Source organism: Peromyscus leucopus, chromosome 20, assembly GCF_004664715.2.
Source record: "Peromyscus leucopus breed LL Stock chromosome 20, UCI_PerLeu_2.1, whole genome shotgun sequence".
Classification (NCBI taxonomy): Eukaryota; Metazoa; Chordata; class Mammalia; order Rodentia; family Cricetidae; genus Peromyscus; species Peromyscus leucopus.
Window position 1 is genome coordinate 10,866,695 of NC_051080.1, and position 12,806 is coordinate 10,879,500.

General features: G+C 46.8%; 1 protein-coding gene and 1 non-coding gene across 4 annotated transcripts in view; one reads left to right on the forward strand and one right to left on the reverse strand.

Annotated features, from left to right (window-relative positions):
* Positions 1 to 2,199: 2,199 nt before the first annotated feature.
* On the reverse strand, positions 2,200 to 2,302 carry LOC114693092. The gene has a single exon (XR_003734507.1). It is a non-coding gene; the product is annotated as a U6 spliceosomal RNA (small nuclear RNA).
* A 5,491-nt stretch (positions 2,303 to 7,793) lies between these two features.
* The window catches only part of Yaf2 (YY1 associated factor 2), a 77,984-nt gene continuing 72,971 nt past the window's right edge, over positions 7,794 to 12,806 (forward strand). For 2 of the 3 annotated variants that reach the window (XM_028869273.2, XM_028869272.2), the window contains exon 1: positions 8,410 to 8,494. Coding sequence is in view for 1 of the 3 variants with exons in the window: in XM_028869271.2 (XP_028725104.1) it covers positions 7,981 to 8,006; positions 8,369 to 8,494 (152 nt within the window). In the remaining 2 variants the exon portion in view is untranslated. Of the gene's footprint in view, positions 8,007 to 8,368; positions 8,495 to 12,806 lie in introns of those variants that run through there. The other variant, XM_028869271.2, reaches the window with a different exon arrangement.

A 12,806-nucleotide genomic window follows, 5' to 3' on the forward strand; every position in this document is an offset into this window, starting at 1 on the left:
AACTTCAATTCACACACACACACACACACACACACACACACACACACACACCATACAGATGAACACACACAAAGAAAAACATATCACATTACAGGCAAGGTGCCTGTAATTCCAGCCCTTAGAGTCTGAGGTAGGAAGATCATGAATTCAAGCATAGGCTGCTTTGAATTGTGAGGCCTGGTCTTAAAATATTAAAAAACAAAATAAAACATACGTCTGTTAAGATTATCATTTATCTTTTCCCTCAAATAATTACAACGATAGGATCTGTTGGGACCTGTAGTGCCGGCAGCTGTCCCCAGCAGTGTTATGTGAGCCATGTCCTTGATTCAAACAGAAACTACAATCTAAGCTGTGGGTGGTGGCCTGCACACCCCCCCCCCCAAAAAAAAAAAACTGCACTCAAAAGGCCGAGGCTGGAGGATTACCAACTTGAGACAGTCCTGGGCTACCAGGTGAGACCCAGCTTCAAAAACTAAGAGGGGTTCTGGCAGGATGCTCAGTGGGGAAGGCAGCGTGGGCAAGCATGGCACCCTGAGTTTGATCCCTGGGGTCCTCACATACAAGCAGAGGACCTGTCCACACAGGCTGCCATCTGGCTTCCACAGGTGCATCGTAACTCAATAAATTTGTGTTTAAAAAGCACACAAAACAACAACAAATTCCAACCAACCAATGCCTGGCAGGGCACTAGTGGCCCTTAGCCAGGTGTCTTGTTAAGTAGCCATGATACCCCATAGGAGCACTCACTGGGCTGAGGGGCGGTGGGCTCCCTAACAATCCCATTAAGATCCCTGGGCTCTCTAACTTGAGGACAGATTCAGTGCCATCCCACCTCCATTCCTTTTTTCCTCAAGCCTCCCTGTAAGTTACACCAAGGACTACTGGAAAAGCAAATGTTTGTAAGAATACACTGGGTGCCAGCCATGGTTCTTCATGTATATCAACCCAAAGATTACCCGAGTCAACTATTCCCATTTTATAGGTGGGGAAATTGAGGTACAGAAATGCAAGTAACTCGCCCAGTATTTTCCAATCCGTAAGTGGTGGAGCTTATGTTCAAGAGTCTATCTTCCTCTGGAGTCCAGCCATTCTAATGAACTATCTCAGAAAAGAAGTGTTTAACAATCACAATAATCCTAAATATGTATATTATTACCCTGTTTTTTTTTGTTGTTGTTTTTGTTTGTTTGTTTGTTTTTTGAGACAGGGTTTCTCTGCGTAGCTTTGCGCCTTTCCTGGAGCTCACTTGGTAGCCCAGCCTGGCCTCAAACTCACAGAGATCCGCCTGGCTCTGCCTCCCGAGTGCTGGGATTAAAGGCGTGCGCCACCACCTCCCGGCCATTATTACCCTGTTTTAAAGACATGAACACTGAGGCACAGGGTAAATACCCAAGGTTACATGGCTAGTACGTTTCAGAGCCAGGATTTACATGTTTCCTTCTGAGATAAGTAACTGAGACCGGCTACAAATTGGAGATCATCCTGCTTCAGCTTCCTGAGGGCTGGGATCACCAAGTTTGATGGCAGCCTGAGCTACAGAGAGGGACCGTGTCTCTAAAAACTACAGTGCACCTCCTGCGCAACCTCAGCATAGGGCTTCTGCTCCAGACACGGTGTCCCAGGCCTGCCACAGGGAGGATGATCCGGGCACTGAGGTTTTCTTAAGTGCCCTTCTGAGGGATCAGGGAGTAATGAAAAGGGAATGGGACCGAATCCCGGGAAGGAAAGTGCACCCCAAGAGCCCCCGGAGCCCGCTGACACCACCTACAGAGACCTCCGGCACCAGAGGACAGCACATGCACCTTGCTAGACCTGAACAGCAGCCTCTGCAAGTTCAGGACATTGCAGCCTTCTTCCAGACAAGAGTCTGTCTCCTGTGCACAGAGCTCAGCTCAGCTAACCACATGTTGGACCCATGAACTGCTGCCTGTGAGAATAAAAGTCAGGGTCACAGCAACAAAAAACAAATATCCAATATAATTAACCTAAGAAATGTCAAGTAATATTTAAAATATTCTAACACACACTATATAAAATGTCATTGGATATATTATTTATATATGTTTGCTTCTAGAATATATTAATGAAGTGTGCTATTTAGGGAAATTTGAATGTTTTCATTAGCATATATCAATTATTCATAAAGAGTTTCATGATGATATTTCTTGCATGTATGTACTATATTATGGTCATATTAAAAATATGGACTCCTTCATGGATTGTGTACATCCTTGTGCAGGGGCCATGTTACTCTTATTTGTTGTTTGAATTTTAGTATTTGTACTTCTGAAGCAGGCACAGCACTATTTCTGCCATATTTATACATATATGCCATTTTCCTTTGTTCTTATCACCCTCTCCCCAGCATCCCTTCCCCATCCTCCACGCCCTCTTGCTGGTCCCCTCCCTCCCCGCACACAGTTCCTCTTTCTGCTCTGATGGCAAAGGTGTTATTCTGCTCACAGATACACAGACACTGTCCCAATCACTTTCTTTTTTCTTTTTGAGAAAGGGTTATGTAGTCTTGGCTATCCTGGAGTTCACTATGTAGACCAGGCTGGTCTCGAACTCACAGAGGTCCACCTGCCTTTACCTCCTGAGCACTGGGATTAAAATCGTGTGCTACCACATTTGGCCTCCAGTCATTTTCTTAGGAAATTTTTAGAACAAAAGATTGAAAATCTCCCTTAAATATTATTCTCCATGTCTGAGGAAAAAAAATACTTCTCCACTGAGAAATTTATTAGTGTAGCTGTATTCATGCTTTTTTTTTTTAGGTACTTCTAAATTTTTCAGATGTCATATCAGAAATTTCTGGGTCAAATATATTAATGGGAGGATATTTAAAATATATTTGACCTTACCAGGGGTTCTAAGTATAGCTACAACGTATTTCACACTGAAAGCTCATAAACTAGTTTAGTAAGTGGCTGGGGTGAAATCTTTACTGAGTTTATTACCATGCTGTTTGTTAGTACATTCAACATCATGAACGCTCTGTGCTGTGGGGTACACATGGGGCTGCTTCTCTGTACTCCTTCAATAACTGCAGTGCTAACGGGCAAGAACACACCAAGAAACAAGTGTGTTGTAACTGCAGAGAACCAAGAGCTTTTCATCTTGAGACCCTGTTTGCTTTTAGTGATACTGACCCTAAAACTTTCCCCGTAAACAAGACACTTAGCTGCATTTTCAGAAATGCACATACACCAAGTAACTCCTTCTAGTGAAACCAGCTTCTCTTTTATACTCCTGGACATTCCACAAGGACACATATGAACATCTTATCCCAGGGCATTTGTTAAGCACCTTGAATGGCTCGGAGAAGAACTGGGATATATAAAATGTTATCATGAAGAAAATACAGGGATAGGGGCTGGAAACATGGCCCAGCAGGTAAGAGCACCCGCCGCTCTTACAGAGGACCTGAGTTCAAATCCCAGCAGCCTGTCAGGTGGCTCACAATTGCCTGTTAAAGCCAGCCCTCGGGGATTTGAGACGCTACACAGGAACTGCATGCATGTGCACATGCTTGCATGTGAACACACACACACACACACACATTAAAAAGAAAAGCAAAACTCAGCAGCACACATTTGTAATCTCAGTGCTAGGGAGGTAGAGGCAGGAGGATCAGGAGTTCAAAGTCAGCCTTGGCTACATTGTGAGGATAGCCTGTTCTTACATAAGATCCTGTCTAAAAAAAAAAAACAAAACCAAGTAAAATAAGCAAAAAGAGATGAGAGAAAATAAGAAATCTTTGAAGAAGAAATGTGTCAGAAACCAACAAAGGCGATGAAAAGTTGGGAGAGATAAAATTGAAAAGGCAGTATCTGTAGAAAACAAGGTGAAAATAGAACAAAATATAATTGGAAAGCAAGAGAAATTTATTATAAACTGAGAATAACAGATGCTAATAGAGAATTTTTGGACATGACCAGAAGATAAAATATCATTTTATTTTTTTAGATATGGTCTTGCTATGTTGCCCAGGCTATTGTTTAACTAGAGGTCCTTCTCCCTCTCCCTCTTGAGTGCTGAGATATCAGGTATGTGCCGGCACACCTAGATGAAAAGAGCATACTCAAGAAATTCAGTAATATCAAAACAAGCACCAGTGAGAATGAATATATATATATATAGTCTACTCTATAGCACACCAAGCAGATATCCTTTGTACCAAAAAAAAAAAAAAAAAAGAAAAGAAAAAGAAAAAAAAAAAGAAAGAAAGAAAGAAAAGAAAATCACAGTTTGGACCTCTACAGCTTTGGAGCAAACCTATGCCTCTGTGTAAGATGCAATGGCTGATCATGACCTAACACTAAATGACTACATGGAGTTTCTTTTTTTTTTGGAATGGACCAAGCCCAAAATTTACATGTATAAACACAGCAACAACCACACCATTGAAATAGTGTGTAGGATGTTGTACATAAGCAAGAATAAAGAGAAACACACAACAGGAATTCTCTCAGTCCACATCTGCAGCTTTATAAGGAGGTTCATACTACAGATGGAGTCGGGAAGGAAAAATTCAAGGCCTGGTTTACAAATGGTTCTGTATGATATGATGGCGCCAGCCGAGGGAGACCGCTATGTTACCACAACCCTCAGGAGAGGTGGCAGTAGAGAGAAATTCTGCTAAGGAGAATTTGACTGTCCCCATTGTCAGGAGTAAAGCATGGTCAGAGTGTGGATGTGTGTCGATTCATGGGTAGTTTCTAACCTTCAAGCTACATGATCAGGAACTCAGAGGAGATTGGAAAACTGATGCAAGAAGTTAAGAACCAGGTATTGGATGGATCTTCTAAGAACGGGCAGGGGAGAGGGTTATAAAGCAACTCCACCTAGAGCATCATATGAAGGGGAAGCTTGTAAGGAGAGAACAAAGCAGATGTCATTCACTTTCTTCAGTCACCCTGGGGCTTTCTCGGTGGACTCATGTGCAAAGAGGTCACATCGTCTGAAGCAGAGACTTTGCATGGGCTCAGTCACATGATCCTCTCACCAAGGATAACCTTGTAGCTTTGTGAGATACATTACGAGATACATTACTAGAGCTGGACCTCTAACCGGCCAACAGCACAAACAACACTGGGTATGGCATGTTTCCTTGGATGAGCAAGCCAGCTGCCTCAAGAGAGTTTGATTATATCAACCATTTCCTCCCAGCATGGAAGGAAGATATTTTCAGGGAAATGGGCACACAGTCTGGAAATGCGTTTGCCTTCACTGCATCATAGAACACCTCCGTTGGTAGCACTCCCCATGGACTCATTGTTAGCATTTTCACTGTATTCTGAACAACAGTGCTTCGGATTAATAAACCGATCTCATGTCAAAAGGAAAGTAGCAATCTACTCATCAGTCGTGGAATCCACTAATCAGACAACATCCTTCATCTCTAGGAAGCAACTGCCCTAACAGAATAGTACGATGCTTATGGAGACCTGGTTCCCTCAGAAAACATCTTGAAAGAGTAGGATGCTTACAGTTGGTTTGTCTATTGAGATAAGATCTTACTCTATAGGCCAGGCTGGCCTTTAACTCACAGTAGTAATCCCGCTGCAGCCTCCTGAGTGGTGGGATTATCCATGTGAATCACCATGCCTGGCTGGGCATGATGCTGCCTTGCAAGATGCACTGGACGTTTTAAAACACGGGTCAAACTATGGTGCAGTCCTTCCCATTGCCAGAATATAGGAATCAAGAGAAAAGGGAGAGGAGTGGGGGGAAAGTTCTAGCTGTGAGACCATACAGACCCGGAACATTTCCCAGGAACACACGCATACAGCAGGATGCAGAGGTATGAGCCTGGTACCCCAGCACCAGAGGGACAAAGGATTCATTGGCCAGTCGGTCTAAGAGCTGAATCAGAGAGCTCCAGGTTCAGTGGGAGACCTTATCTCAAAAAAGGTGACGAGCGATTGAGGAGGGCACCCGATGTTGACCTCTGGTCTCTATAAGCATGCGCACACAAGAACAGAGCCCACGTGCCCACACAGAGAGGGGGCGGGGGTCGCGACCCACAGGTTGAGAACCACCGGTGTGGGTTTTCGTCCAACGAATGGCACCCTTCTAAGAAGAGACTGGGGGCGTAGGCACAGACATAAGAAGAGATTAGGATACCGGCACACACGCATACAAAGATGGCCCTGTGGAGGTGGGACCAAAAGAGATGGCTATCTGCAAGCAAAGAGCACAGGCCTCCCAAGGACCAGCCCTGCCGACAGCCCCGTCTTTACTTGGAGCCTCCAGTATTATGGGAAAATACATTTCTACTCTGTAAAACACAGAGCCTCTAACACTTACCTTGAAAAATCAATGCAACTGCTAACATATAACATTTATACTCATCTAAATTAGAATCTCCATGTTGCAAACATAAAGTAAGGTAACCGACCAAGCAAAACCCCACATAAATCAACATTTTAAATGTTTTTTTCAGATCTTGTGTAATCCAGAGCCTTGTGCACGCTACGCAAGTGCCCCACCTCTTAGCTATAAATACCCCACAGCCCGTTCTGCTGTACTTTGAATCCCTTCTCTCAGAGGCTTGTAGCCTATCTCCCTCTGAATTACCCCAATTAATCTCTAATTCCCAATGATAAAAAAGATGGCGTTTCCCATTTCGGTTATTAGCTTATTAGCTCTTGTTGCTTAGTAAGTAATACATCAATACAAGAGTCTCCCCTTAGCTGGGGTTTTTCTTTCTTATTTCAATTACCCTCAGACAATAGAGTTCAATATATTAAGGATTTCATGAACAATTATCTCATAAGTTTTCAGTTGCTGTCCCACTCTGAGCATTATGATAAAAATTTGCTTCTTCCTGCTCTGTCCCAGCTGGGTAGAGATTTCCCAAACAGTCTTACAGGACACCCCAACTGCAAGTCATAGAGCTAGCTGTCCTAGCTTCAGATCAACTGTTCTAAGTACGAAGTGCCCGAACTCGGATCCTCTTTACTTAAGCCTGACGCTAAGCTTCTATGGCCCCATCAGTCCACCCAAGTAAGGCAGAAGGCAGGGCTCTGTGAAGGGATGAATTTCCTCTACTACTCTCTGCAGGGTGCAGCTTTACTGATGGCGATTCACCGACTGCCATGCTAGGGTGGTCTCTTGATCAGAGCGATGGCATGCTAACTCTGGTTGTGGGGTACCGGCTCGATTGATCGGGGAGGTGGGACCAGAACTTAAAGGACCAGTGTCAGGATCTAGCACGGGATGCATGTCTCCAGCAGGCTGGAGGAAATAAACGAGACCTGGGGGGAAATGGTGTTCAGGGCAGAAGCAAGCTCGTTCGCCCTGAGCAGCATCCGTTTTATAACAAGCCACTGCAGAGCCCCGGTGAGGCCCAGAGCACGCCTCTGGAATGAAAACACCATCAGACCCTGCAAAGGTTTCGTCACGTCGGAATTATGTAAGCCAGAGCAGGGCACCGAACCTTCCCGGAGGTTCCGTCGTCTCGCTTCCCCTAGCAGGGAAGGGTGACAGTCCCCGCTGCGCGCTGGGGCGGGAGGGGCGCGTGCCCGAGCGCCCAGGCGTTTTTGCAGGCGCGGGCCATCGCGTGCCCTCCGGGATTCCCGGCCGCGGCCTGGGGAGTCGGGGGAAAGCTCCGGGCTGGGGAGGCGGCGGCGGCGGCGGCGGCGGCGGCCGTGCCGCGAACTCGCCACCGGTGGCCGGGCCGCGCGCTCCCCGCGTTTGAAGTCTCCGGCGCGGCCGCTGGTTGGCCGGCGCGGGTCACGTGCGCGCGGGGCAAGGAGTTTCCCCGACAGCTGGAGGCTGCGTGGGATCCGGCGGCGGCGGCGGCGGCGGCGGCAGCAGCGGTGGCGGCGGCGGCGGCGGCGGCGGCTGCAGCTCGCGGCGCGCGGCGCGGCCTTCCCGCCCCCTCGCCTCCGCGCTTCCGCCGGCCCCCTTCTCACCGCGGCGCTGACAGACCGGCCGGCCGCGGCTCCGCGCGCGCTGTCGGCAGCGAGCATGGGCGACAAGAAGAGCCCGACCCGGTACGAGCTCCCGCCGGCGGGGGCGGCCGCGGCCGGAGGCTGGATGGCTGGGGGTGGGTGGGGGTGGGTGGTGGGGGTGGTGGACGGACAGGGTAGCCGGGGGTGGGTGGAGGGGACGGCGCCGCGCGCTCGGCTGCCCACAATGGGCCGCGATGGCGGCCGGGGTCAGCGGCCGCGCTCCCCTCCCCCGCGCGGCGCTGGGCGGGCGGGCGAGCGAGCGAGCCGAGCGGGCGGGCGGGGAGGGGAGAGGAGAGAGGAGGGGGGGGAGAGGCGGGGGTCGCGGGCCGGGCGGGGCGGGGCACGGGGCCGGGCGCGGCCTGCCGCTGACCCCGCGCTGCGTCGTGTCCGGTTGTGTCCTGCAGGCCGAAGCGGCAGCCGAAGCCCGCCTCGGATGAGGGCTACTGGGACTGCAGCGTCTGCACCTTCCGGAACAGCGCCGAGGCCTTCAAGTGCATGATGTGCGATGTGCGGAAGGGCACCTCCACCCGGTGAGTCCCGCGCGCCCGCGGACGGCGACACCCCCCCACCCCTTACCCCACCCCGCGCCCGCTTCCCCAACCTCCCCCCATCCCATCCCACCCCATCCCACCCCCGCGTCACGCGGGGGACATCGGGGCGCCCCAGCCGGGCGGCGGCCGCGGTTGGGGCGCGACCCAGCTTCAAGCCGTGGCTTGGCGGCGAGGGGTCGGCGGTGGCGGTGGTGGTGGCGGCGCCCGCTACGCCCGCTGCGGGCTGGGGTGGGGTGGGGGGGAATGAATTATTCAAGGGGGTCGCTGGCGGCGGCGGCTGCTGCTGCTGCTGCTGCTGCTGCTGCTGCGATTCTTGTGCGTGGCCGGTGCGGTGTCCCCTTCCCCAGCCTGGCACGAAGACGTTGGCCGCATTGTTGTTAGTGTGCGGGTGTGGGTGTGTGTGGAGGGGGATGGGGGTGTGGAGGAAAGGCTACGATGTCTGTCATTCGACCCTCCGGGGTGGGGAGGGGGGAAAGAAAGTGTCTCGTTGTCCGATCGTAAGAGGTTAAACTTTCTTAGGAATGGATGTCCGGAAGGATCCAGGCCAAGGTTTTGCGTCTTGGTTTTTTTTTTTTGTTTGTTTGTTTTGTTCCATTTCTGTAATAGTTTACAGTGAAGTAGTTGGGAGGCGAACCCGGGACCACATTTTTACTTCCGAGGAGCTGAATAGCTGGGGGCAAACGTGATTACATGATCTTTGCCTGTTTGGAGCCCTAAATTTGTTGTATGGTAGACATAAGAGTATTATAGTTGTCTTTAAAAAAAAAAAACAAACACCTAAAATCTAGGAAATTCCAGTGGCATTCTTGATCTGTCTGTACTTGGTCATAGGTCCTTTGCAGGAGGGTAGCCTTTGAATTCACTTCTTAGAGTCTTGTGATTTGTAGCAATATTAGGTAAGGTATTTATTTTGATACTATGAAGCCTATTAAAATACACATTACCACAATAAGAATACTTGGAAGTTTCTTGTTGCTTGAAAAAGAGGGCCTATATAATTTTGACATACTCTGAGTAGTCAGTTCAAGTTATTTCTAAAAGTGAGGTATCTTGGTTTTGGATGCGATTTATAAAATTTAATTAAAATTTTAAGTGTAGAGGCATGTCAGAATTTTATTGTCTCCACAATATGAGTTGCTTTTGACATACCTGCCTTGTAAATCTCAATAGGCTTTTACTGTGAACTCATTTGTATTAGATACAATATTTTCACCATTTCATGATGTTTATTAAAAAGCAAGTTTTAAAATACCTTGTAAGTTAAAAGAAAGATTCTAAAACGAGAAACTGTTTGCTGTTTTTGAACTCACGTTTTAAGTGTTGTAAAACGCAGGGTGTATCTTTATGTCTATATAAGGACGGGAACGGCTTAGCATGGGATTGTATATCCACATATTTGTAAATAAGCGATATGTAGAACATTTGACTTTCCTTGGAAATAGTGACAGTGACTATAATCCTGATCTCAGCCACGCTGTTGCTGCTTTTTGGTTTGTTTCCCCTCTATTCTTTTGTAGCTGTTAGAACAATACTGGAATTAGAAGAGCCTGTTTGTTTATTTGCAGAGACAGTAAGGAAGGGGGGAAGTTGGTGTCCTTCTTGCACAGCTCGTCTTGGGGTTAGAGGAACCCTGAGAAATTAGAGTAGGTTGGGACACTCAGAAGAGAGGCAGCAGGCTGAATCCCTGGCTTCTGGAAGAAGAGACTAGCACACAGGGCAGCTGGCCCAGGACAGAGGAGTGGCCTACGTTAGAAGAGGCCTGAGGCCAACCTGGGGGCCCCTGACTTTTTTTTTTTTTTACACCAGTATATCTGAGTTCTTGTAGATCCACTTTTTAGTGGTGGAAACATTACTTGAGGAGGACTCACTGAAGTGTTGTCATGTGGATTGAAACTGAAGAGGCTCTGGGCAACTCACCAGAAGTCTAAGGGACACTCTGTTCCCAAAAGTAAGTGCTCTGCACTGTGACCCTCTCAGCTTCCGCCTTCCTCATTGTCTCTTCTCTTTTGGCTCTGGCCCTAAGATGACTCTTAAGAGCTCTCATTTCTCTGTTATCGGTTACCTGTCCTTCTGCTGTTTCTGAAACTGAGAGTGGAATCCACGTTTGGATAGAACAGTAGAACAGGGCGTCGTTAATAAGTAGATACTGATTTCATGCAGAGTATTTCCTTGTCGGAACAATAGGAAAACATGATTCAAGGACTGCAGAACACAGATGAAAAGCCACCGTTTCAGTGGTTGGGAGGAGTTGTCCCCCCCCCAATTAGCATGTTTATTAGCAGTTAGAGTAATTTAAAGAATAAGGCTGGCGAGAAGCAGGAGTGGGTAGCTCCAGAGCATAGGGATGCAACTTGGTAACAACTTGTTTGTGTGACCTTAGCCAGTACTTGGATCCCTTGGGTCAGAAAGACCTCTGAACTGAATCTGTCTTAGTTGCCAGATGTGAGGCCAAGCCTAAGCCATTCTAGACATCTGAAACATCTTTTTTTTTTTTTTTAAAGTGGGAAGATGGGTTCGTAGTGTTTCTTTAAAGATTTTACTGGAATGGATATATACTTATATATGTAGTTAGATATATTTTTTGTTTTGTTTGGAGATAGGTTTTTTCTGTGTAGCCCTGGCTGTCCTGAAACTCCCTCTGTAGACCAGGCTGGCCTCAAACTCAGAGATCCACCTGGCTCTGCCTCCAGAGTGCTGGGATTAAAGGCATAAGCCACCACTGCCGGGCTAATATGTAATTTTTTTAAGCAACTGATTCAGATGAGTATTTTCTTTGGCTCCATCTTTGGTAGGTTGCATCATTCTACAGAATGTGTTATATACATAGCAAGTATGTCAGAATAAAATGGGATTGGACATAGCTTATGCCGTTTCTATCCTTGAATTGCATTTTGTATTTGATGGCTTTAGTTTAAATTTGTTTAGTCCTTTAACAAAAATCTAGACTGAACAAGAAGATAGTGCAAGGATCGTAAACTTCTGTATTATGCTTTTATCTAAACAGTGATAGATGTCAGAAAGACAGGGTTCTTTTGAGTAAGCCTTGCCCTGTAGTTCAGGCTAACCTTGAACCCACAGCATTCCTCTTCCCTCAGCCTCCTTAGTACTGGGATTACAGGTCTGAGCCATCCCAGACAGACAGGGAATATTTTAAAGGAAACAAACCCCCAAAACAGGCGAGGTGCCGCCTAGTCTCCTGTATAGCTGGCTCTTGTTTGGAAGTAAGTATCCTAAATAAGAGCATGTGAGACTTTAGGAAATGAACTGTTCAGTGTTGTAGAAGGGAAAGTATTTCGTATTGCTTATGAAGGTATTAATTGCTTGCTGGATGATTGAATGAAGATGAGTATCTTCATGTGGGAATGGAAAATTCTTTCCTTCCTTCCTTCCTTCCTTCCTTCCTTCCTTCCTTTCGAAAGGGGAAGTGGGTGTTGAACTTCAGGCCTCAGGCATGGTACTTCAGTACTCTTGATTTGAAGCCACACACCCAGTCTTGGAAAATTACTTTCTCGATTAATTTGGATAGCAGATAGTTACAAATAAAAGTGACAAAGTTGTTTGCTTTGGTTTTGAGCTGTTGTCTGAACGATAGCTGGTAAGTCATCCTAGCCCTACATGGCATTCAAGCATAACCGGTAACATAAATTTTCAGGATAGGTGTCTGCTTGGGCTCATTTTGGGGAGTAAATTTTCAGGATAGGTGTCTGCTTGGTCTCATTTTGGGGAGATGTGGGAAAGGTGGTGTAGTGGAAAAACTGCTAATCCTTATGGTGGGCAGGCAGGAGTCTGGTAACTTCATGTCTCATCTGAACCACGTCGGCATTCAGCAAAGTTTCTTTAGAGTCTTTGGTTATACAGAATCTCAGTGAGGTACTCACTCTAGTGAGGAGATTTTAGTCTTTTGTTAGTGTTTTTGTGGATGGGAAACACTTTGGGCTATATATAATTTTATAAGTGAGGGACGGGAGAGGTGGTTCATCAATTAAGAGCACTGAGTGCTCTTCCAAAGGACCTGCGTTCCATTCCCAGAACTCACTTGGCAGCTCACAACCATCTGTAACTCCAGTCCTAGAAGCTCTGATGGTCTCTTCTGGTTTTTGTCAGTAACAGGTACATGTATGATATATAGACATAAATGCAGGCAAAACACTCATACACATAAAATAAATGAATAATTAAAATAAATTCTTTATGTGAGGTCATATTAATAATATCTTTCGTGTGAACTAAAGAGATGAAAATTACCTATTAAAATGTATTTATACTTTATAGCTAACACAGTATTATGGTT